We start from the raw sequence: 25,939 nt of genomic DNA on the forward strand, positions 1-25,939 counted from the left end.
TAGATGAAACAGAAGATTGAATCAGCGATTTTGAAGACAAGGCAGCACAAAACATCCAGTTTGAACAACAAAAAGAAAAAAGAATCAAAGGAAATGAGAATAGTTCAAGAGGCCTCTGGGACAACATCAGGCATAACAACATTCACATCATAGGAGTACCAGAAGGAGAAGAGAGAAAGCAAAGAACTGAAAACCTGTTTGAAAAAATAATAACTGAAAACTTTTCTAAAATTGAAATGTAATTCATAAAAACATAATTGAAATGGGCTGGATGACCACTTAGCAGGAATACTATAGAAAGTCACATGGGTGCTTGGGAAATAAAACAAATACAATCATGGGATTTCATGAATAGAAGATTAATCTGAGAGCCATGTGCAAGAATTAGATGGAGGGAATGAATGAAAGCAGAGAAAGAGTTAGAGGGCCTGTAGCAATGGTTCAGGAGAGAGAAGCAAAGGTGATGATATTGGAAATGATGAGAGAAGAATGGATTCAGAAGACAGCCCTGAGGTAGAATTGATAAAATGTGAGTTGGCTGGCTAACAGGAAGAAGTTAGCATTCTAGCTGGTTTTGGAAGTAGCCATGCCATAACAGAAGTGGTCAAATTTAGAGAAAAAGTGCTTTGGAAACCCTCAGGAAGCACTTGAATGAGCCAACAGATTAGAGGAATCCTCAGATGTGGAAGGGAGGGAATGCACTCCTCAGCAGAATCCTACTGGGGTTGGGGGGTCCCAAGAGGACAAGCTGACGAAAACAATCCCTCTACTCAATGTGATGATGACTTTCCAAAAGTCAGGTCTCCGTACCTCCAGAAAGAGCCTGGCTCCCAGAATTCCCTAAAGTGTTTACATCCTCCTCTAAGATAGCTGATAACAGCAGTCATACTGTTGGTGACACGATCTGGGAGCCAGAAGATTTAGCCACCAACTAAGCAATTCTCTGGGCTTCAGTTTTTCATATGACGAATAAGAATGCTGGTATATGTGGTTTTTCAGGTTCTTTCTAGCACTGATGTTCTAAGTTTTGGAGATAGTTTTGATACATGTGTCTTACACCGATTGGCTTTAAGAACAACTCCGCTACTATCCTAAATAAGAATAAAAGAAGACTCACAAGATTACAGACTCTTACTGACAAGCAAGGTGGTTTTCTTCATTTCTTTATTCCCAGCACCCAACACCGTGCCTGGCCCAGAGCAGAAAGGACAGTGATGTGTGTTTGTAGAGCTCTTGATTCCCATCTTCTGACTCCTACACCCAGGACCTGTTCCTTTAGGTGGAGAACAGAGCCTCCAAGCACAATGCAGACTTCTCCTTCACTATCTGCATGAGCTCCTCTCCTGTCTCCCTAAATGTGATCACTCCCAAATAGTTAGCTTTGACTCATCATTTCTACATTCTTTCTCACAGAGTTCACTGATTCCAGGCTTTATCTATTGTCTCTATGCTAAAGGCTCCCAAATCTACACCCCCCACCGTCTCCCGTCACCCTTTCCAGCCTCTCATCTCCAGTGACTTGACAAATCCCTGAACGACGCTTGCTGGCCCTTGGAATCAGCAGGGTTTTTCCTGCTTCTTTACCACCTCTCAGCATCCAAAATTATTCCTTTTCCTTTCACTGCATGATCTCAGTTCCACTGCTTCTTAGCTGTGTGGCCTTGGACACGTTACTTCACCTTGTGTGTTACTGATGTGTCTCGTTTTCCTTATACATAAAATAATAATAGTACCTAGCACATAGGACTGTGGTCAGGATTCAATGAGAAAAAACCTGGGCACAGCCCATAGTACAGAGCAAACACTTGATTAATTTTAGTTATTACTCCTCCTCCCATTATTATTATCAAAAGAATTTTTATACTGTAAAATAATAGGAAAAATAGCACTATTCTGGAAATTTGCTCCAAGGATGAGGAACAGGATAAGCACTTGAGTGATAAGTCAAACAGAATCCAGGAAAGAGGACGGGGCAGGAAAGGACTGACCATCTATTCACAAGTCTAGATATAATCGGAATATCAGAAATGTCTCATACCAGAAACAAGAATTTATAGGGAGACCCAGTAAGGCACAGACTATAAACTGGAGGTGTGAAGGGAAGTCTTCCAGGAGCAGCTGTGGGAGAGATGAAAATGGCATTCTCAGGAGAGTGAGTAGTGGGACAGGATCCAAATATGAAATCAGACTAATGAGTAAAGAAACCAAGCTTTATCCAACAGTAGAATCACGCTATGATTGACTGAGAAAGATACAATAGCACTCCTATGACATTTCTGCCAAAAATGAAGAACATGATTCTAGTCATGGGGAAACATCAGACAAACCAAAATTGAGAGATCTTCTATAAAATAACTGGCCTATCCCTTTCAAAAATGTCAAAGTCATGAAAGACAAAGAAAGGCTTGAGAATTTTCCAGAATAAAAGAGACATGACAACTAAATGCAGTATGTGATTCTGGACTGGATAGTGGACTAGAAAAAAAACTTTTTTCATTTGCTATAAAAGAAACTATTGGGAAAACTGGCAAAGTTTGAATAAAGTTTGTAATTATATAATAGTATCATTTCAAGGTCAATTTCCTGATTTTTTTACTATTGTACTGTGGTTTTGTAAAAGAATGTCTTTGCTCTTAAGAAATACACACTGAAGTATTTATGGGTAAAGGAGTATCATGTCTGCAACTTACTGTCAAATGGTTTAGAGAAAAAATCTATGGGGGCGGCTGGATGGCTCAGTTGGTTAGAGCGTGAGCTCTGAACAACAGGGATGCCGGTTACATTCCCACATGGGCCAGTGAGCTGCGCCCTCCACAATTAGATTGAAGACAACAAGCAGCCACTAAACTGCCAGAGAGGTGGGCGGATGGCTAAGTTGGTTAAAGCGTGAGCTCTCAACAACAGGGTTGCTGGTTCAATTCCCTCATGGGGTCGTGGGCTGCGCCCCCTGCAACTAAAGATTGAAAACGGCGACTGCACCCTCCACAACTAGATTTAAGGACAATGACTTGGAGCTGATGGGCCCTGGAGAAACACACTGTTCCCCGATGTTCCCCAATAAAATTAAAAAAAAAAAAAGACTACATCTTTTATGACCCTATTTATTTTAAAAAAATATCTATGTCTATACACACACACAGAATAATAAAGCAAATGTGGCAAAATGTTAATGAGTGAAGGATATGTAAGAATTATTCTTGCAAGTTTTCTATAAATTTGAATCTTTTTTTTTTTTAAATAAGAGGGGAGAGAGAGAGAGAGAGAGCGAGAGAGAGAGAGAGAGAGAGAGAATGGGAATATATCACTTTAACTACTGGCTACTGAATGTGCTGGAACCACCAAAAGAGAAGAGAAAAAATGTGGGGACCGGGCAGGCCATCCTGGACTAAGAGCTCAGAACGCTCCAGGAAGAAGGAACACAGTTGCCATGAGACAAAGAACAACCCTGGTGGATAGGGAAGACTGCTTTTCCCACTCATGTGCTCAAGCCAAGGCAGGGAGACCAGGCTTCCAGGGACTTGCAACACTGAGAGGGGAGAGGAAGCCTTAGCAGTCATTTTGGAGGGGAAAAGGGGGATATGGGCAATGGAGGAAGAGAAAAAAAGTAAGTGCGATGGATCAGGAAAAGGAGAGAGCTGGAGATAGGGAGAGAAAAGAAAGGTAGAGGAGAAGATGGCATCACCAGAGGCGAGGAGGAGGGAGGAGGGAATGGGTCTCCTCTCCCAGTAAGGTCGGTCACCTCCCAGCCCTCCAGTGTCCTCATGCAGTGATGGGCTATAAATCCAGGGACCCATCCACTCTGACACGGAAAGCTGCAACTCCTGTTTAGTGCCCCAGGTTCTGCCTTTCTGTTCCATCTACCGCAGGCATCTGGAGGAGGGACTGTAGGGCCCCACAAACCCCGAAAGCCTACCTGGAGCAAAGAACATACCTGCAGAGCACTTTCTACATGCCCCACACTTAGATACAGGAGTGAACAAGCAGAGATGCCCAAGAGACACACTGAAGACAGTGAGAAAGCCAGTCAAAAGCCTGTTCCCAGGAGGGTAGCAACACCCTGAGTACTGAAGAGATGTGAAGAGTCCCCTACAACTCAGGCTCTCCATGGGGAGACTCCAGCTTGGCCTCAAAATGTGGAAGGTCAAGGAGTGGCTAAGTTGCTAGGGGACTCGGAAGAAGCTAGTTCCGTCCCCTCCCTGTCCAACAGATACCAAAGGACAGCCAACACCTTGCCCCTCAGGCTGATGAACTTCCTTCCCTGACACACCTGGTAACAGCGCTATGAAGCTGCGGCCCCCTGGTGGCCGTCATTGGAAACTACCTCTTTCCTAGAGCCATGGGGAAAATCAGGTCGCCCATCCCAGACTCAGGGTATCTTATACTAGATAGGGGCCCTGCGAGATCCAAGGACCCATCACCCTCCTCTTACAGATGATGAAACAAAAGCTCAGAGAGTGGAGGATACTTGCTCTAAGCTGTGAAGCTAAACTTGTCATGCTGTAAAGTTGTAAAACTCAGGCTCTTGTGTGGTCAAAGCCAGTCTTTCAAGACACCTGTCAGGCCATCACTCAGACAGACTTGGTTGGCTTCATATGCAGAGGAGCAAACTGACAGCAGTTACATTCCTTCTCCCAGTTCATCTGCTACAGCCAATCTCTTTAAAGCTGGGCATGAATCACAAGACTGGTTGACAAGTAAGCCAAGGCCAAGCTTCAGAGTTCTGCTGGGGACTAGAATTCTGGATGACCCGCCTATTGACTCCACACATCCACCCCTCTCGGACATGAGGCCAAGATGAAATGACATAATAAATGCAAAATACTTGGCCCATTGAAAGTACTCTTTTCTCCCCAAGGCAATCTCTGAAAGTCACTACATGTCTTGCATTCCTACATGTCTTGCACTCCTCTGAGCTTTCCATGTGTGGGGACAGAGCCAGGAGTGCAGTTTCCAGGCTCTCGGCCTCACGTGGAAAGGTGCTGGCTCAGGTAGTAAATGGCCATCAACTGTGATTGGATGGCCATCAGCTGTGGCTAGTTGGCCGTCAGCTGTAACCAGTGAGCCATTGGCCACTAATATAACTGCCATGGCTACACTAGCAGCAGATGGGGGCTAGCAAGAAGATGGTGGCTGAGCTAGCAAGCACGGATTGCAGTTAGCACGGCAGAGTGTGGAGGAGTGTGGATTGAGGATTCTGTGGCTCCTGCTTCCTGTGTCTCCAACCCAGCCGCCAGCGAGAGTGTGGTGGTATGACTCCCCTATCTATAGCTCCATGGGTGTTCCTTTTTGGCCTCACCATGTCCTGCGTTCTTGAGTGGGGAGTGGGAGCTGAGACCCCGCATGCCACCCTGCACGACAGGCCACCAGCAAGACTGGGGTGCAGGAAGACCCCTCAGGGTACTGGCAGATGTTTGCTTTTGTGTCTCGACCAGCCGCCATCCAGAATATAGTGGTATGACCCCCCTATCTATAGCTCCATGGGTGTTCCTTTTTGGCCTCACCATGTCCTGCGTTCTTGAGTGGGGAGTGGGAGCTGAGACCCCGCATGCCACCCTGCACGACAGGCTACCAGCAAGACTGGGGTGCAGGAAGACCCCTCAGGGTACTGGCAGATGTTTGCTTTTGTGTCTCGACCAGCCGCCATCCAGAATATAGTGGTATGGCCCCCCTATCTATGGCTCCGTGGGTGTTCCTTTTTGGCCTCACCATGTCCTGCGTTCTTGAGTGGGGAGTGGGAGCTGAGACCCCGCATGCCACCCTGCACGACAGGCCACCAGCAAGACTGGGGTGCAGGAAGACCCCTCAGGGTACTGGCAGATGTTTGCTTTTGTGTCTCGACCAGCCGCCATCCAGAATATAGTGGTATGACCCCCCTATCTATAGCTCCATGGGTGTTCCTTTTTGGCCTCACCATGTCCTGCGTTCTTGAGTGGGGAGTGGGAGCTGAGACCCCGCATGCCACCCTGCACGACAGGCTACCAGCAAGACTGGGGTGCAGGAAGACCCCTCAGGGTACTGGCAGATGTTTGCTTTTGTGTCTCGACCAGCCGCCATCCAGAATATAGTGGTATGACCCCCCTATCTATGGCTCCGTGGGTGTTCCTTTTTGGCCTCACCATATCCTGTGTTCTTGTGCGGGAGCAGGAGCTGAGTCCCTGCATGACACCGTGTAATCCGGCTCCCAGTGGGCATTATCTGTGGTCAGCTGTTATTATAATGGGCCCCCGAGGAGCCTAGGGTCCAAACACTGGAAGAGGCCTAGGAAACGATCTGATGGCCTCAGCCCTTTGGCCGGTGGCTAGTAAGTCTAAAAGAGGTGGACTGGCAATCCTTTTCCAGAACACAGCTTGGCCTTTTTAGAGAGGCATTGCTGTGTTGATGGCTTTTTTTTTCCTCCCCAATTTCTATAAATCAACTGTGATGGTTCATTTACAACTTAAGCCCATTTCTGTTTTATCTAAGTGAGGAACACTTGGGAAGCATCTCCCTCAGGAAAAGAAAAAAACCTATATATTCTCTTACTGAGTTGCCCCAAATTAGAGTTCTTTTCCTGAGGCTAAATAACCAACAGTAATTATTCCTTATTTGCAACCCTTCTGTTGCTAATACGTTTCTTCTCTTGTGAAAACTTCTGGATTCACCAGTTTTAAGAGTGGTTACAAAATCAGCAAAGTAGGTACACAATAAATATTTGCTGAAGGAATTGTTGAAACTAAACAAGATTCACTAACTAGAGGGTAACTGATGCAAAATGTAAGGTTTCTTTACTCAGGTAACATCATTTGAATTTATCACAGCACTTAAGCAGCATTCTTCCCACGTCAGGTGACAGATGCTCAAAGGCTGCTAGAGATCACTCTGACGAAGTTCCAGGTCTCTGGACAACTTGGATTCTCCAGGTGTTTTCTTTTAATCTCACTATGGTGCTGGCTTTTGTTCCCTAAATAGATCATGTTGCATTTTCATCCTCCTATTTCATCCTAGTTTTGGAGGTCTCATTCCCAATTTATCAAGGTCACACTGGACTTAATTTCTTCCTTATTAATCCATGTTAATGATTATGGTAGCCATATCTCATGGATGACCTTCAGCATCAGCTAAAATATTAATGAACTGATTCCTCTGTTTAAGACATGGAATTAAAACAGGCATCAGGGCCAGTGGCCTTGAAAGATCACTTTAAATATCCCTTTAATGTCAAATTATAGAAAATTGTCCTGAGTGCAACACTCAAGCCAGTTACCAGTTATTCAACCAAGTGCTAATATAAAAACACTCACAAAATTCATAATAGATTTGTATAAAACAGAGGTGCAAGGGAAAAAAACTTTCAGTATAATTAAAAATTAATTTTTAATGGTCAACCTCAGTAGTCATCAAAGAAATGTAAATTAAACAAGATGATAATTTTTTTGGCCAACCAACTTGACAATACCCAGTATTGGATCAGTGCAGAAAACAGGAACTTAATCCACTGCTGATAGGAACAGAAATCAGGCCACATTTTTTTTTTTTTGGGGGGGGGGCCAATGTGAATGAAAAGCTTTAAAAACAAACATTCTGAACACCCAATTTCACTTCTAGAGGAAACAATTAAGGATGCTCACAATTTAGTTTTAAGGATTCTCATCATGGCACAGTTCACATAACAAAGACTGGAAATCTTCCAGCTCTCACACAGCAGGGTGGACTGAAGAAATGGGAGCCTATCACTTGAGATACTATTTCAGCCTTAATGCTGAGGTTGGAGAGCTGTGTTTGCTGGCTTGGAAAGATGTTGGTAAGTGAAACAGAAAAATCTGTATGCTATAAATCCATTTTTTTTTTTTTGTAAAAGCATATTTTATATATTTCCCATATGGAAAAAAAGTCCAGAAAGATGTACGCCAACATGTTTACATTTGTTAACTGAGTGATGGGATTATAAGTGGTTTTTATTTTCTTCTTTTAACTTGTTTGCCTTTTCTAATTTTCATATAATGGTATTTATTACTAGTGGAAGGAAAAGGGGCCACATGTTAAACCTGACAAGCTCAAGAGACTGAAAATAACCACAGAAGATGGTATGAGCATAAAAAAACTTCATAACTAAGTGGGACATGGTGGGAAGTCACATCTTTAGCTTCCTTCATAAAGTTAATTTGTGCATTTAAGTGGGGCTGTCTACTGTCTTTTTGCACCTAAGATAACATCTTTGGAATGTCAGTCATCCTTTTTCCGGACCAGAGCTAGACACTGCAAACTCCCTCATTATTATGCTTGTCTCCTGATTACCATCCCCATGTGCTGTAAAAAGCGAACTGTTAACTATCCTGCACCTAACTATGTAAAAGAAATACCTGTCTCTCCAATTTTCTTTTATCCAACCCCAGAGATTTCCCCGCTTTGCTTTCTCCCACTCCCTTAATCTATCACCAGTGGATTTCATGTAACCCTCCTCCTTTGATTTTATGTATAAAATGAGCTACAAACTGCCATTTCGCGGAACATTTTCTCAATCCGTTGAGATTTTGCTTCCCAGCAATTGTCGTCTGTTTGGCTCAAATAAACTCATAAGCTTTCTCTTAGGGTGGCTGTTTTTTGTTGACACTAGCATAAAACAAAAACAGGTTTTTTTGTTTGTTTTTTGGTGTCCAGGTGAAAGTGCTTCTGTCAGCTGTTCCTTCTCTTAGTAAACAAATCTGATGTGTGGGCGGCGACCTAGAAGGTCAAATGATTCTATAGCAGATACAATCTCAACAAGGATTCACTGTATAGAAACCACGTCCAAGTCCCAGCAGACAGCTGCTCTGATGATCTTATTTCTACAAAAGTCATTACAGGCTATAGTAATTAAAGCAGTCTCATGATAATTTCATATAGAGGAGCGAGATCTTAGCGTAGAAACCTCAGATTTGAGATTTAGCTCTCCCTCTTATTACCTGTGTAATTTAGTGCCACTTTTAAACCTCTCCAAGCCAGTTTCCTTAGCTATGAAACAGGGATACTAATCATGCATGTTTTTACAAAATTCATCCTGTTGCTGTGAGGTAAAAATATATATATATATGTGAAAATGATTTATAAAATAAAAACACTTTATGAAAGCTCCTTACTCCAGTGCAATGTTGTTTATGCCCAACCAACATTTCATTCCCCTCTTTCTGTTAATGGCACCTCAATTCTCCTTTGGAGGCACTCTTCCCCTCTTCTTGTTCCAGGGACCCTACCCCATGACTCCAGCGGGGCTCAAGACCCACTCTGGGCCAGTGAGAACACTCCGTCCCCAAGGCCTTAGGATTGGTTTGGAGATGGGCTCATGACCCAGACCAGACTAATGAGACTCCCCTCTGAGACTTTTCCAGAAGTGATGGAGAGGCAGAGTTCTCTCCTGCAGGGGTTGCTACATGAAAGGAGGATGAAACTGCAGGTACTGGGGGCTGTTGAAGCCATCACACAGGAACAATCTGCCTAAGAATGAAGCCAATGAGGGAAAGTAAAGCACGATGGAGCAAGTGAAGTTCTGATGCCGGTTCAATCCCTGGACCCCACCTGCCTAGAGCTCTGCAGTTACTGAGCTAGGAAACACCTATGAGCCTGTTTAAGTTGGGTTTCTAGAACTTGCCAACCCCAAAGAGTTATCTCTTTTCTTGTAAAACACCAATTAGCTTGTTCACTAGGAAATTAAAACTGTATGAAGGAGCTTGGAAAGTGAAAGCAGTGGAGGGAGACAATAGGGACAATCTTGAGATGGGAAACATGGTAACATGGGAAAATATTCTTAATCATTAACAATTCTGCATGAATTAATTGATCGGACTTTAAGCTGGCATGCTGCTAGCTGATGGAGTGGTAAATTTACATTCCATTTCTTTTTCCCTACTTTGTAAGAATACCCTTTTCACTTGAAATGTCAGAGAATCATGATATTTTAAAGCTGGAAAAAGACTTCAATCTATTATTCCCATGGTTTCACTTACAGATGAAGAAACTGAAGCCAAGATTAGAAAAGGAACCCACTCATGGTCACACCACTTATCATCAAACAGAAACTTCATCAGCTGTTTTTGCCATTGAACTCTGAGAATCACTGCTACAGAAGCAAAAGGAAGGCACCAGCTCTAGTTCTTCTAGGCCAAACAGACTAGAAATGAGATGTGTAACAATACTACTGACAGTAAAATGTATGGTTTCCTCTCTAACACATACCATCAATGTGCTCTCATGGCAACAACACAGGTCCATAGGCATCACTGCTCAGGAGAAACTGATTGTAGACTCAGCTCTGCCACACACAAGCTGTGTGAGCTTGGGCAAAGCTCTTGTTATAGGCAAGAATACCAATCAGAAGATGAGCAATGAGGGAGCCTGCACAAAAGCAGCTCTCTTTTCTCCACCTGCCCTGCACCTCTTGCCCATTCCCCTTGGAGGACACTTGTGTCCCCATCTCACAGCTCTTCAGGTATGTACAGTAGAAATAAGGAAACAGACCCGCATTGCGGAACTGGTATGAGCAGGAGAAAGAATATATGCAAAGTGTCCATTACATGGCTTGTGTTCACTGAATGACAGGTATTTTTATTATAATGAGACCTAGAGAAGCCAATGGGATAAGAGAGATGAATTGAGAGAAAAAGGAGGGGAAACAAATGGGGGAGGGGTGCAGAGCAAATCTGAGTTAATCAAAGCTAGGGCTTTCCCACTGTGATCCTGAGGAAGGTCTAGGCACACAACTGGTGATTTCTTGACCAGGCTCTCTGAGTGACTGCTTGTCTTAGACTAGAATCTCAATAGTCTGAACAAAAGGCAAAGCCCAAAGAAAGACCTAGTATATATAATTGTCCAGTATAAGGTAAAAGTGGAATTTCTTTTCAATGATGAGAGGAGACTTGTTGATGAATGCTACTGCAGCAGTAGCTTATATATGTGGCGGAAACGAATTGGATCCCTATCTTACACCACATACCAAAATAAATCACAGCTAGAATAGAGTAAAATATGAAAAATTAAGCTCAAAAAGAATAGAAGAAATAAAGTTGCATATATCTCAGGGAGGAAAAGCCTTTTTGAAACAAAGCAAAGAAAAACACATAAAAACATTTCAAAAGAAGCACTATTTTAAGCTTATAAAAATTAAATTTATGTATATCAAAAATTAATATAATAAAAATAAAGGTAACTGACAAGCCAGAAAAATGTTTTCTATATATGTCAGAAAAAAGGTTAGTATCCTTTTTACATGAAAATGTGTACAATGATAAAAAATTAAAGCCTCAGTAGAAAAAAATAAAAAAGTAATAATAATAGTTAATATTTACAGAGGACTTACAATGTGCCAAGCACTATGCTAAGTGCTTTAGATGCATTATTGCATTTAAATCTCACAACCCTATGTTACCACTATTATCCTCATTTCCTAGATGAGAAAACTGAGGCTTAGCTTGTTACTTGCCAAAAATCACATAGCTGTTCAACGGCAGTGCTTAAACTGGAGTCTGCCTGACTCCAAAGCCTGTTCTCTCAATTACACTATGTTTCAAATCAAATAGGAGAACTATAAATGAAAGAATATGTGTATTTGTAAATGGAGAATATATAGAATATGTATACATATATATGTGAATATATACACATACATAAGTTAAAATTTACTAGTAATCAGAGGCCATTATAATTTTGCCTATCAAATTGACAAAGATTTCTATTAATAAATGACAAAATTTGGGTGTGGGAAGGGTTCAAAAAACTGGCATTCATTCCATTTCTGGTGGATATGCAAACTGGAACCACCTTTCTGGGGGGTGATTTGGAAATATTTAACAAAAGCCTGTGGAAAGATGCACATCCTTTGTGTCAGACATGCTTCATCCCCTGCAAATCCACTCTCCACCCTTCCCTACCTTACCCTGGCCCAGGAAGACTGGCCCAGTGGATTACATCAACAGGCCATGCCTTGCTTCCTGACCTGACTCCCAGACAGAGGCGGGTATGGGAGAATGACAGGGACCCTGGCAGGAGCTGGGAGGAGAGGGAGGTTGGGTATTTATTCTCCTGGTTCCTTCCGTGTCGGGCCACCTGCTCCCCACCACTCTCTGTCCTTTCATCCTTCCCTCCCTTTGTCTCTTTGGGTATAGGGCACTGATTACTCTGCTGCTGCTTGCTCTGGATTCCTTTGTAAATTCACTGATCTATAAATAAACCCTCTTTGGATTATCTTAGTTTATTTGTGTTGTCTGCTTTTGGGTGGGATGCTAACTGACACACTTTTAGATCCTGCAATTTCATTTTAGAAATTTATCTAAGGAAACAATCAAAAAAGTACAAAAACATGTGAGATATTTGTAGCAGCATTAAAATGAAGACAACCTAAATATTCAACAATAGTGAACTGGTTTCAAACATATGATTATCTACATGATGAAATACTATATAGTCATTAAAAATCAGGTTATAAAAAATATTTAATGATGTGGAAATACAGTTATGAAATATTTTAACTGAAGATATTATGTCCCCTATGATTCTAATTTTGCATACAAAAGTGACTAGAAGAATACAGTGGTACCTCGGTTTTCGAATGTAATCCACGAATTCTGAAACGTTCAAAAACAGCCGACAACTAGGCCTCAGGATCTTGCACTCAGCAGAAGCCATGTGACATATTCGACTTCTGAGTCGTGTTCGAAAACCAAAGCATTTACTTCTGGGTTTACGGCATTCATAAACCAAAATGTTAGTCAATGGAGACGTTCGAAAACCAAGGTACCACTGTATATCCCAAACTACTATTAGCAATTATCTTTTAGTTATGAGATCCTAGGAGGATTTTATTTTCCTATTTGTATTGTTTTTGAATTTTTCATATTTTCTACAATTTTCACACACTATTTTTGTAATTAAAGAACATCAATACAAAATATTATATATTTTAAAAAGAAAAATTAGGGCCAAATTCTGTTAACACCCCACCCCAATATGCGTGTGCCCATGCACACACACAATTTGACAGTCTGACATTTAAGAATGGGCTCCTGCTGGCCAAAGACATGTGCCCTGCTGCTGTAGCTGGAAGCATGTGAGCTCCGCTGTATTTGTAATCAGCCATGATACATGCATTCCTGTTGAGCCCAGGCCCCACATGTCCATCAGTCATGCTCTGTAAACCCAGAAACCAATCTGGTACATGACTGATGGCAGGGTAGTTAGAATGCCTTGATGAGGATAGAGAGACCTAAGGGGGGGCATGGGATGTGGTGATCTCCAGGAACCTTCAACAGAGACAATACAGCAGGTAGGGAAAAACAAACAAACAAACAAAACCCCAGACCTTGAAAATACCTCAGTTTGAATCATGACTGAACATCTGAACAGTTGTATGACTGTTAAGCATGCTTTTAACCTTTCTAAGCCTCAGTCTTCTCATGTGTAAAATGGGGATAATATTGTGAGCACAGAATACAAGCTCACTAAACAGCAGTGAATATTAAAGAGAAAAGAGCCTCCTGGGCCAATAGACACTTGGAGTCCCAGAGACTTGGCTTTAATATACAGGAAAAGCTGGTGGCAGGAGAGAAAAGATGTGATTCAAGCAAGAAAATGGTCCTTTGGCATTTTGCCAAGACTGCCTCACACCTGGCTGCAATCAACAAACTCTTAGGTAAGAAGAGCTACCTGCAGTGGGTCCCAGGTCCAGACTAGAGTCATTCAGCTCCTCTTCTTCTTCCCAGAAGTACTGTGGTGGCTGCAAAATGCGGGACTCTTCACTCTCTTCACTGGGGAACCCCGACCCAGGGGCTTCCAGGCCAGCTCCCAGTCCCATGGGCTCACTGGGCTCCTCCGAGCCCAGTGGATCCAGGCCAGTGGGCAGCAGGAGGTCCAGCAAGGAGGTGGAGGTGAGGCCCTCTGGGCCAGGCTCATCAGACCCAGCTGCAAACGTGCCCAGAGACACTCCTGCACAAACACAAAAGCCAAATGATTATGAGAGGCCATAGAGGACAGGCTGGCATGGGGTTAAGACATATCTCCACAACAAAGAACGTGGGGTGGAAGCAGAGCTTTGGGGGACACTCCTGACACCTAGGGGCTGCAAGGAGATTCTGAGATGCCATTCTTATTTCAAAAGAGCAGAAATGTTTAGCCCTCCCTGTGGACAGCCCTCTTTGTCTCTCAAAGGGGAGATAGAGGAGATGGGCAGGAGAGAGTAAGGAATCAACTGACTCAGCATCTGCTGGGCATCCATTCACTCAGAAATGTAGACCCAATACCCATTCTTCGCCACAGCAGTGCTAGGTGCTAGAGGCACAAATGCAGCCAAGAAGAGGTCCCTGCGTGAATATTGTTCCCCAGGCTGCTATCCTAGACTGCAAATTTTCCAAAACTGCAATAAGAGCGGATTTTTATTTTAGTAATATAGGATCCTTAATACAGTCTTTAAAAAAACCATGTTAGGTCACAGGTCAAATTCATCCAGTGTTGGTAATGACATGTTTATTTAAAATCTTGAATCTCTCTCTCTCTCCTAATTTATAAAACAAACAAACAAACAAAAACCCAATAAATTAAAGGGCATCTTTGTTTGTTACAAAATAAATAAATGGACAAAAAAAATTAAAGGGCATCTTTTTCCTCTCTTACTCCCACTCACTAAGAATAGGAATAGAGCCATATGTGACAGTTTCACAACTTAATTACCAACTTAATTACACGAATACAACTAACTTGCTATATGTCTTCCGGAAATTTGCTTAAAACCTCTGGGTCTCTCAGTCTCCTCATCCAAAAAATGAGGACAGTGGATGAAATGACCTGTGAATTTTCTTTTCCAAGACTAACACTTAGTGATGCAGGAAAGAAGGAATTTCAGGAGTTATTTCCTGCTCTGCCCCTGTTGTACACTGTGACCTGAACTGATAGTAGTTCATGGAAATTTTAGTGATGTTTATAATAAAAATAAGAGCAAACATTATTTGTACTGTATGCTAAATGCTTTGCAAGCATTATCCGAATTTTAATCTTTACAACTACTTTATGAAATAGTAAGCTGTAAGGTTGGCATGTGCCGGCACAGTGATAGCCCATTAAAGAAAACAGGGCATTCCAGACTCAAAAATGAGTTCTATCCGAACTAGAATGAGCATCCTGAGTCTGTGTACGCTATGCACAGTGGGACAACACAGGACCACGAATAACATCTACTGTGTTTCCCCAAAAGTAAGAACGAGTCTTGTATTAATTTTTGCTCCAAAAGACACATTAGGGCTTATGTTCAGGGGATGTCCTCCTGAAAAATCATGCTAGGGTTTATTTTCTGGTTAGGTCTTATTTTCCAGGAAACACGGTAGTCGAAAGAGTGAAAGGGGCTTAACAAAGTAAAAAGTGTGCCGACAAGGATATACAGGTCTTGAAATGAGATAGAAGGATGTTCTAGTAGAGAGAACTTGATGCCAGGAAAGCGGATTTACATTCTGGCTTCCCTAGCTGAGTGACTGTAGCTACTTCACCACCAGCAGCCTGAGTTTCCTTGTCAGTAAAGCAAGGACAGTAATTCCTGCAGCCCTCACAGAGGCAGGGGCATCAAATGAGGTAAGCGCCATGCATGGTGTGTAAACTGTGCTACAAAGAGCAGACTGTATTCTACAAATGTAAGTATTATCATCCTCTATAAAGAACAGAGAACTGGGATATTCTTGGCCAGGAAAAAGAGAATATTTAAGAGAGACAATGGGCAGTATCTTCAAATATATTAAAAGGTTGATATAAATAATAAAGATCGGTTATTCTATGTCTTCAGAGAAAAAGGTAGGACTAATGGATGAAAATATGGGATAGCATCAGAGCCCCCAGAACCTTTAACCAGAAGCTGGCAATGCCTATGGTTACCTCCACCCACCGCCTAACTCTTCCTCCAGCCTCCAGCTCAGCTTCTGAGAAGTGTTCTCTAGCCACTCCTAGTCTAGACTAGGTTCCACTCCTGTTACCACAGCCTTCTGAACAAATTCCTTTTCTCAATGAATTGTAACAAACCTTCTTACAGACTCCCTCACTGAATAGTGAGCCCACAGATAGTGGGTCCTGTGTCAGATTCAACTTGGTCATTCCAATGCTTTGACAGTCTGAAATATAATAGGGGCTCAATAGATGTTTGAATAAATGAATAAATAACCCTCTTGTTTTACAGATGAAATAACTGAGGCCTCATGAGATTAAGGTCAAATAGCTAGTTAATAGAAGAGCTGTAATTAGGTCTTGCAGATGCTCCACGAAGAAAGACTGGAAAGCTACTTGTTAGGCTGAGTACCCTTCTTCTAAAGTATATATAAAGGAAGAGAATACCCAAGAGAGCATAAATACTTCATGGCATTTAAGGAGCAAGGAAAGAGGCCTGAGCTGAAGACTGAAAGACATCCCTTTCCTTCTAGCACTCTGCTCAGGTGCCCATGGCAAATCCAAACCATAGGGTAGCTCAAAGTGCAGGAATCTCTCCTCTTGCAAAAGACCTCAAGTCAATAAAGTGGTTCCCTATACTTTCACCAAAATCCCCTTTGTTTATATTTCTGTGTGAACCCTATGTTTGGAAATATGTCACCTACAAATTATACTCACTTAATAGTTATTTTCTCATTTTTAGAAAGTGAAGTCAGAATCATATGTCAATCAGATACAATACCAATTAGAATTGAACTCCGGTTTTAGGTGGGCTGCAGTTTCTCATTGGAGGTAAAATTTGCATTAGATTTTCAGTTACACAGAATATGGTTACCCCTGAGTTTCTATTCTGTGTCATGTATTGCATCAGGCCCTCTCTGGGGATACAAAGATGAACACAAGATAGCCTCTGCCCTGAGGGAAATGACCGATGTTTAGAAAATGTAATCTAAGTTTTGTGTAAGATACCAGCTGACATAACAGTCTACTCTGCAGAAGTGATGTCCCTAGCATGGGGAAATCAAATAACAGAAACTAATCTGGAAAAACTTGTGCAGTCCAGGAAGAAAAAAAGTCAACTGATAAGAAATATTTGTGATAATAACAAAAATTTTACAGGTTCCAAGGGCACCTGAGCAGCCAATCTTTAAGACCATAAGGTAAAGATCTTTATGTACATACCCTAGTCTCTAGCAGGTATGTTGGGAAAAACATTACTTCAACCTTTTTAGAAAAGTGCAAACTGATTTTAAGAATTCTTGGAATTCTACTCTCTACAAAACCACTGGAGGATCAAAAACACAAGAACTGTCTCTCTCACATCTGATAATGTGGTGGCAGCAGAGAAGTCACTGCCATCTAGGACTTGGTCATGCTCTCCAGAACAGCTTGGATCTTGACAGAACTGTATCTGCCCTCTTGAGGAAAGTCTGGCCAGCAGTCCTGTTGATTTCCTGCCTATGGGAATAAAATACTTTTTATTAATAGTTAGTGAAGCTCTTTGTGCAGAGGACTGTGGTCTGATGAATTCACCGGGTCTATTCTCTACCATTTCCATGACTTAGGTGATTCCTCCATTCTCTGAACCTCTCTCTTTCACCTGTTAAGCAGAGAAGCCATAATATCTCTCTTCTTCTCCTCTCTCCTTGTCTTCCTTTCCCAACAATCTGATAGGAATTAACAGAGATTTTGATAACTTTACTGAAAAGCTGCGTGTGAAAAAAGGAATCTAGTTTTCCGTTCTTTTTCCAGTAAACAGTTCCATATTTTTGAAGTTATTTTTCCCTATGATGATTCTTTTTTCTTTATATAGACTTTGATATATTCAAAAGCCTTGGCAATGGGTAATTATTTAGGTAATTACGATAAATTACTTATTTTCAAACTTGCCCACCAAAATAGTAGCTGAGACCTAACCATTCTGTATATAATTATTTCTGCACTTAACTGATCTGCCTTAATTGAGACTCCACCTGATTTAAATTTCAGAATTACACACTTTGTAATTGATTTTTTCCTCTGACACCTATAATTTTCTGTTATTTCATCACACCTAACAGAGGGAGAAAAAGAAAAAGAAGGGACATGAAAAGGATGTGGGATCATCCTTAAAGAATTGAAAATCTGACACAAACACACTCAGAGAAAGAGGCAAATGAAGCAGGCTTGTATCTTAGGGGGTGAAAAAACAAGGCCTTAGTAATCCCATTTTTTATCTTCCCTGCAATCTGCTCCTGATCTAAACGTCATTTTCTGATTTCCACTATCAGCGCCACCTCCAGTCTCCCCCTAATCGGCAGCTCTGACGCCCACATCTCTCTAAGACACCAATACGGGAGCTACCCAGCAGCATCTGTCACATATTCCCAACACCCCTGCGTGTCAGCTACAACAGAAACTGTCTAGCACTGTCACCCTACCACATACACACACACTTACACTCGTGTGTATCTGCACATCTCAGACAAACAAGGATGAAGGGTGTTTGTAGGTTTCCACACAAAGGTATGTAAGCCGAGACATACTGTTAGACACACACACGTTGCCCATGCACGGGGTAATAATGTGTGTCATGAAGAGTGAGTATGAGAGGGAAGAGCAGGGAGAAAGAATAAAAGGGAGACAGTATCCATGGCTAGCCATGTAAGGGTATAGACAGTTACAGCTGAGCATGGGTCCTGACACACTTTGCGGGCCAGTTCTGGTGTGGCTATCACATACAAAAAGAGCAAACTAATCAATATTTAATTTATTTGTTGAATCTCACCTTCTTTACAGAGGATTTAAGGTATGCAAGGGATAGAGGTAGGTGTGCGCGAGTGTCTGAGACAAATACTCATGGACATTTTTTCTGTGCACACCACTTAGCTCCTTACCTATCCCTGACTGACAGTGGAGAAAAAGTAATCCCACCGAACTGAGCCTTTGTGGGACATGCTCCGTAGTGGCCCCTTCCCCTCTCAGCTTGGGACCCTGTCACTATGGGCCATGGCAATGGCCCATCCTCATTGCCACCATCAAGCAAAGACTGCTCCTCCCCTCAGGAAGAACCCCTTCACAAGTCTCTCCTTCACTCACACGTATAAAATAATGTGCCTGTTTCTTTGTGGGTTAACTGCATGGGAACTGCCTACTAGCCAGTGTCCCATGCACACTGCTACATACACTCGCACACAAGTTATCCCCGTGTGTCCACTGGAAGTGGAATCACTCCAGGCTCTCTGATACGGGAGTGCGCACACACACTCATTCAAGTGTTCCTCTCCACCAACACCAATTACCAATCATACCTTAAGATGTACTCGTGACATACTCTCCCCACCACTCTGTCAGCCACATGGAGAAACTGCTTAGACATGTCTTGACTAGACCCTCCCTTGCAGACAGCCCTTCTCCCTACCCCGTTCTGTGGTGCTGGCCTGTCTCATAGGCTGTCACATACCCTGTGCCAACCTCCTGCACATATATAAATCCCGACTGCCACTCAGTTGTTTGCAGGCTCTGTCTCTTTGTCACAGGCACATCCATTTCACACCTGCCCCCGACACACAAACCTATCATCAACCATATATATCCCAGTGCCCTTGAGAAGCTGCTGAAACCCGTGTCTCAGAGGGTCTCTCACACATCCCTGCTGTCAGCTGCGCAGAAACTATCCAGCAGTTGCACTGTCACAGAGACCTCCTCGGGGCTGTCATACCTCTTTTTTGACAGCTCCTAATAAAGTTGCCCAGCAGAGCCTAGGACATGCACTCACAATGACACACCCCTCGTCCTGTCCAGCGACAACACACACGTAAACACACTCTCCACTGTCGCAGCTCTTTGGCAGTCTCCCCTCGCTGCTGCAGACACCTCCGCCCATGCTCACTGTCGCGGCCCCGTGCGACCTTTAAATGCTGTCTCCCATCCCTATGTGGCTGTCTAGGAGGCTGGCGGGCCGGTACGTCCTTCTCTCGGCCGTGCTCCGAGCTCCCCTCTTGCAGAGCCGCAAAGAGCGTGTTCAGGTGCCTGATCACACTCCCGGCTCACTGGTGTGTGTGCGTGTGTGTGTGTCGCTCATGCGTGGAACCGCTCACACTGCAGGCACACGCGGTCGCCCCACGCCCCCCACTCAAGAGCGCGCGTGTGGCGGACGAACGGCGCCGCAACCCAGCCAGACCGCGCTCCCGCCCCGCGCCAGCCCTTTGTTGGCGGCGGGGAGCTGTCCAGCACCTCGGACTGCCTCCAGGCCGCCCGTCCACGCGGCTGCCCGCCCTTCTGTCGGCGCGCACTCACTCCCGGCCAGCAGCAGCAGAAGCGGAGGCAGCAGCGGCAGTAGCCTGACGTCCCGCAGCAGCCAGCCCATGATGCAGCCGTCGCCGCCCGCAGCCGCAGCGGCGCGGGGCCTCGGAGTGCGTCAGGGGCCGCGCAGGCGGCGGCGGCGGCGCGCGCGCGCCCCATTGGCCCACGAGGCCGTCACTCACCCCGGCCCCGCCCAGCCCCGTGCCGCGGGCGCGCCCCCGCGGGCACTTGGCGGCCGCGCGGTTCGCCGCCCTTTCGCCTTGTCGGCTACACGGCTGGAGGGGGTAGGGCTGCGAACGCGAGTGGAGGCTGGGGCCTCGCACCTCTCGCCTCAGAGGATTCGCGGTCGCCTGCCTGTTCCCAGCGGCGGAAGTGAGTGCCCAGAGCCACTCAGTCACCCATCCCCTGGAAACATTTCCTGCGCGCCCAGGAGGCAGAGAGTGGTCACCTGCATCAAATGAGATTCATCAGAGGACAGTGGAGTGACCACTGACAATGAAGAGATGGAGTATTGCTAATCGTACATCAACGAGGTTGAACAGCAGCTCCAGGAGTGGAGCCCGGAAGGGATTTTCAGGGGCACTTGAGCGGGTGATGGGTGAAGACTAAGGTAAGAAAAGAGCAAGGCAAATGCCCTGGACCAAAAGGGAGCAAAGAACCATTATTGGAGCCACTATAGTGCACATCCTTACTTCAAATTGGCACTGAGACGAGTAAACCTCTTCGCACCTTTGGATCTCTGTTGCTTCATTTGTTAAATGTGGGCTTTGTGTTATTAGGGCCGTGTTTCTTAACGTCTTTTAAGTGTTTTGTCCCGTTGGGCAACTAAAGTTCATGTGACAGGTACCACGGTAGTTAACAAAACAGTCACACCCCCATTCTCGTAGTTTAGTCTAGTGGAAATGACAAAGAAAAATCAACACCATACATCTGATCCCATAATTACAACTGTAGTGAGGTCTGTCAAGAAGTAGAAGGGGTATAGACACAGTATAGAAAGGAAGTTTTACACTTGCCTTCCTGAAGAAACATTTAAGCTGGCACCTGGAAAGGTAAATGGGTAGGAGGTTGGGTTGGGGAGAGAACATTACAGGCAAAGAGAAAAATGCATGTGTAATTCCAGAATTAGAAAGGACCTCACCTCTTTAAAGAACAGAGAAAAGGCCAAACCCTTTTGGAATTACTACAATTTAAGTATCTCCAGCAGTCACAATTTTGTGGAATTTTACTTTACATATAGTATATGCAGAAAACACTTCTTCAAAATAAATTATTATATTGAATCAGCTTTTTCAAATGATACCCTCACCCTTCTATCCAAAGGAATATTACTAGACATTGTAGAGGATCTCAAAAGACTCTTCCAGGGCTAAATACTTAAGAGAAATAGGAATTGGGGTGGAGGGAGATAGGGCAGAAATGGGTGCCATTTCTGGAAAGAACATGAGCGAAATGTAGCATATGCTAAATCAAATTTAGGGATTGATGAGTTTCATGATTAGGATGCGGCAGAAGACAAGCTTAAAAAGACAGATGACTTAACAAACTAATGACCTTACTGAATTTTTGGTTAATCCATACAAAGTAGTGGGCCCTTACACAAGGGAAAAGAGGGAAGTCCAAGAACATAATGAAAAGCAGTACAGAAAAATTAGAATTTTTAGGTAAAGATATTCCTTTTTTTTTTTTTTGACTAAGTTTATTGGGGTGACAATTGTCAGTAAGGTTACATAGATTTCACGTATGCAATTCAATAATATATCATCAATATGTCATATTGTGTGTTCACCGCCCAGAGTCAGTTCTCTTTCAGTCACCATATATTTGACCCCATTTACCCTCTTCAGGAACCCCCCCTTACCGTCTGATAACCCCTAAACTATTGTCTATGTCTATGAGTTTTTGTTTCTTCATTTGTTTGTCTTGTTCTTTTGTTGTTTTCAGTTTTATATACCACGTATCAGTGAAATCATATGGTTCTCTACTTTTTCTGTCTGACTTATTGTGCTTAGCATTATAATCTCAAGATCCATCCATGTTGTCACAAATGGTCCTATTTCATCTTTTTTTATGGCTGAATAGTATTCCGTTGTGTATATAGATACCACAACTTCTTTGTTGATTCATCTATGAAAGGACACTTTGGTTGTTTCCATGTCTTGGCCACTGTAAATAAAACTGCAGTGAACATTGGAGCATGCTTGTCTTTATGGATAAATGTTTACAGATTTTTGGGGTAGATATCCAGGAGTGGGATTTCTATGTCATATGGTAATTCTATTCTTAATTTTTGGAGGAATCTCCACACTGCCTTCCATAGGGGCTGCACCAGTCTGCATTCCCACCAACAGTGTATGAGGGAGGTGATAGGGGACAGCCCTGTCGTGGTTCTGAATGTAGAGCAAAGGGCTTCAGTTGTTCATCGTTAATTATTAAGTGTTTTAATCATAAATGTATGTTGTATCTTGTCAAATGCTTTTTCTGCATCTATTGATATAATCATATGATTTTTGTCCTTTATTTTGTTTATGTGGTGTATCACATTGATGAATTTGCGTATGTTGAACCATCCTTGTGCCCCTGGGATGAACCCTACTTGGTCGTGATGTGTAATCTTTTTAATGCATTGTTGCATCGATTTCCTAGAATTTTGTCTTGGATTTTTGCATCTGTATTCATCAGAGACGTTGGTCGGTAATTTTATTTTTGTGTGTTATTCTTACCAGGTTTTGGTATCAGGGTAATGGTGGCCTCATAAAATGAGTTAGGGAGTATTGTCTCTTCTTCCATTTTTCGAAAGAGTGTGAGGAGAACAGGTATTAGATCCTCTTTGAATGTTTGGTAGAATTCACTAGTGAAGTCATCTGCTCCCAGACTTTTGCTTTTGGGAAGGTTTTGAATGACTGATTCAATTTCCTTGGTGACCAGTCTATTTAGGTTTTCCAATTTCTTCGTGATTCAGCCTAGGAAGGCTATATATTTCTAAGAACTTATCCACTTCTTCTAGGTTGTTCAATTTGGTGGCATATAGTCCTTCACATTATTCTTAGATGATCCTTAGTATTTCTGTGGCATCTGTGATAACTTCCCTTCTTTCATTTCTGATTTTGCTTATTTGTGTCTTTTCTCTTTTTATCTTAGTGAGTCTTGTCAAGGGTTTGTCAATTTTACTAAACTTTTCAAAGAACCAGCTCTTTTGTCACATTAATTTTTTTCTGTTGTCTTTTTATTCTCGATTTCATTTAGTTCTGCTCTGATTTTTATTATTTCCTTTCTTCTGCTGACCTTGGGCTTCATTTGTTCTTCTTTTTCTAGTTCTTTAAGGTGTAATGTGAGGTTATGTATCTGGGATTTTTCTTGTTTCTTGAGAAAGGCCTGTAATGGTATGAATTTTCCTCTTAAAACTGCTTTCGCTGCATCCCCAAAATTTGGTAGGATGTATTTTAATTCTCATGTATTTCTATGTATGTTTTAATCTCTCCTCTTATTTCTTCTTTGACCCAGTTGTGCTTTAAAAGTATGTTGTTTAATCTCCACATATTTGTAGTTCTTCCTGCTTTCTTTTTGCAGTTGATATCCAGTTTTAAAGCCTTGTGATCAGAGAATATGCTCGGTATGATTTCAGTCTTCTTAAATTTGCTGAGGCTAGTTTTAGGTCCCAATGTGTGGTCTATCCTTGAGAATGTTCCATGTACACTAGAAAAGAATGTATAGTCTGATGTTCTAGGATGAAGTGCTCTATAAATGTTAATTATGTCCAATTCATCTAATGTGTCATTTAGGGCTGATATTTTGTTATTTATTTTCTGTTTGGATGATCTATCCATAGCTGTCAGTGATGTATTTAGATCCCCTACAACAATTGCGTTTGAGTCAATTTCTCTCTTTAGGTCTGTTAGTAGTTGCTGGGTATATTTCGGTGCTCCCTGATTGGGAGCATAAATATTGATGACTGTTATGTCTTCTTGTTGTATAGTCCCCTTTATCATTATGAAATTTCCATCTTTGTTTCTTGTTACCTTTTTTGTCCTGAAATCTGTTTCATCTGATACCAGTATAGCGACACATGCTTTTCTCTGGGTACCATTTGCTTGGAGTGTCAATTTCCACCCTTTCACTTTGAGTCTATATTTGTCCTTGTAGCTGAGATGTGTCTCTTGGAGGCAGCATATGATTGGTTAGGTTTAGTTTTTTTATCGAATCTGCTTCTCTGTGCTTTTTTATTGGTAAGTTCAGTCCATTTACATTTAGGGTGATTATTAGTATATGAGAATTTCCTATCATTCTATCCTTGGTTTACTGGTAAGACTATGTCTTCATTGTTTCTTTGCCTTTTTGTCTCCATTGTTTCTTTGCCATTATTATTTCAGTGTGTTGGTGTTCTATGATTTTTGCCTCTGTTTTTTCTTTTATTATGCTATGTATTTCAGTTCTAGATTTTTTTTGAGTGATTACCATTAAGTTCAAGTAAAAGAAAGTTTCATATTTAGAGTATTCCACTTTCTTCGGCATTCTTACTTTCTCCATTCCCACATTCTGGTTCAGGCCGTTACTTTCCCCCTTTTATGTTTTTGTTGTCCCTGTTTATGCTGGTCGAATAGCCTCCTTCAGTATTTCTTTTTGGGCAGGCTGTGTGTTAGAAAATTCCCTCAGGTTCTGTATGTTTGGAAAGGTCTCTATTCCTCCTTTATATCTGAAGGATATCTTTGCTGGATATATTATTCTTGGCTCATAATTTCTCTCTTTCAGTAGTTTGAATATTTGATTCCACTCTCTCCTGGCTTGTAAAGTTTCTGCTGAAAAATCTGGTGATAATCTAATGGACTTTCCTTTGTAGGTTTCCGTCTTCTTTTCCCTGGCTGCCTTGAGGATTCTTTCTTTGTCATTAATTTTTGACAGCTTCAGTACAATGTGCCTTGGAGAAGGCCTGTTGGGATTGAGGTAATTAGGTGTTCTATTTGCTTCTTGGATTCAAGGATCTAGTTCTTTCCACAAGTTTGGGAAGTTCTCGTCAACTCTTTGTTTGGATATAGTCTCTGTTCCCTTTTCCCTTTCTTCTCCTTCTGGTATGCTCATTATTCTTATGTTGCTCTTTCTGATGGAGTCAGAAAGTTCTTGTAGAGTTCTTTCATTTCTTTTAAGTCTCAAGTCTCTCTCTTCTTTCATCTGTGTCATTTCCATATTTCTATCTTCAGTGATACTGATTTTTTTCCTCCATCTGGGCAACTCTACTAACTAAGCTGGCTATTTTATTCTTCATTTCTTTTACTGACTTCTTAGTCTCCAGAAATTCTATTTGGTTTGGTTCTTTTTTAAAATTTCAATCTCTGTGGTAAAACGTCCATGTTGTTCTTTGATTGTGTTTCTGAGTTCATTAAACTGCTTGTCTGTGTTTTCTTTCATCTCATTGAGTTTTTTAAGAACTGCAATCTTGAATTCTCTGTCATTTAAGTCACATATTTCCATGTCTTTAAGTTCATTTTCTGGAGACTTCCTTTTCTTTCTGAGATGTCTTGTTACTTTGGTTATCCATGGCAATTAATGAATTATTATATCTCTTCCTAGACATCTAAAGGAGTGGGTTCTGCAACAGGTTGATAGAAAGAGGGCTTTTTTTTGTTTTCCTGTAGGTGTTGGTAGACTGCTTTGTTTTCTCTCCAATTGCAGCCTTTTATTCTCTCTCACACTGTAGTGTTATATTTTCTCTGCACTGTTCTCTCACACAATGGGGGCATTCCCTGAAAGGTGGGCT

The 25,939-nt window shown here is 42.4% G+C and overlaps 1 protein-coding gene across 4 annotated transcripts in view; it reads right to left on the reverse strand.

Moving 5' to 3' along the window:
• Window positions 1–20,314, reverse strand: part of PODXL2 (podocalyxin like 2) — a 46,209-nt gene extending 25,895 nt beyond the window's left edge. For 2 of the 4 annotated variants that reach the window (XM_033087798.1, XM_033087796.1), the window contains exons 1-2: window positions 20,119–20,301; window positions 13,651–13,929 (exon numbers count right to left, since the gene is read on the reverse strand). In XM_033087798.1, the coding sequence (XP_032943689.1) occupies window positions 13,651–13,929; window positions 20,119–20,251 (412 nt within the window). In that variant the 5' untranslated portion in view covers window positions 20,252–20,301. Of the gene's footprint in view, window positions 1–13,650; window positions 13,930–20,118 lie in introns of all 4 variants that reach the window. The other 2 variants (XM_033087797.1, XM_033087795.1) reach the window with 2 other exon arrangements.
• Between the last annotated feature and the right edge of the window lie 5,625 nt (window positions 20,315–25,939).

Source organism: Rhinolophus ferrumequinum, chromosome 19 (genome assembly GCF_004115265.2).
Source record: "Rhinolophus ferrumequinum isolate MPI-CBG mRhiFer1 chromosome 19, mRhiFer1_v1.p, whole genome shotgun sequence".
NCBI classification, from domain to species: domain Eukaryota; kingdom Metazoa; phylum Chordata; class Mammalia; order Chiroptera; family Rhinolophidae; genus Rhinolophus; species Rhinolophus ferrumequinum.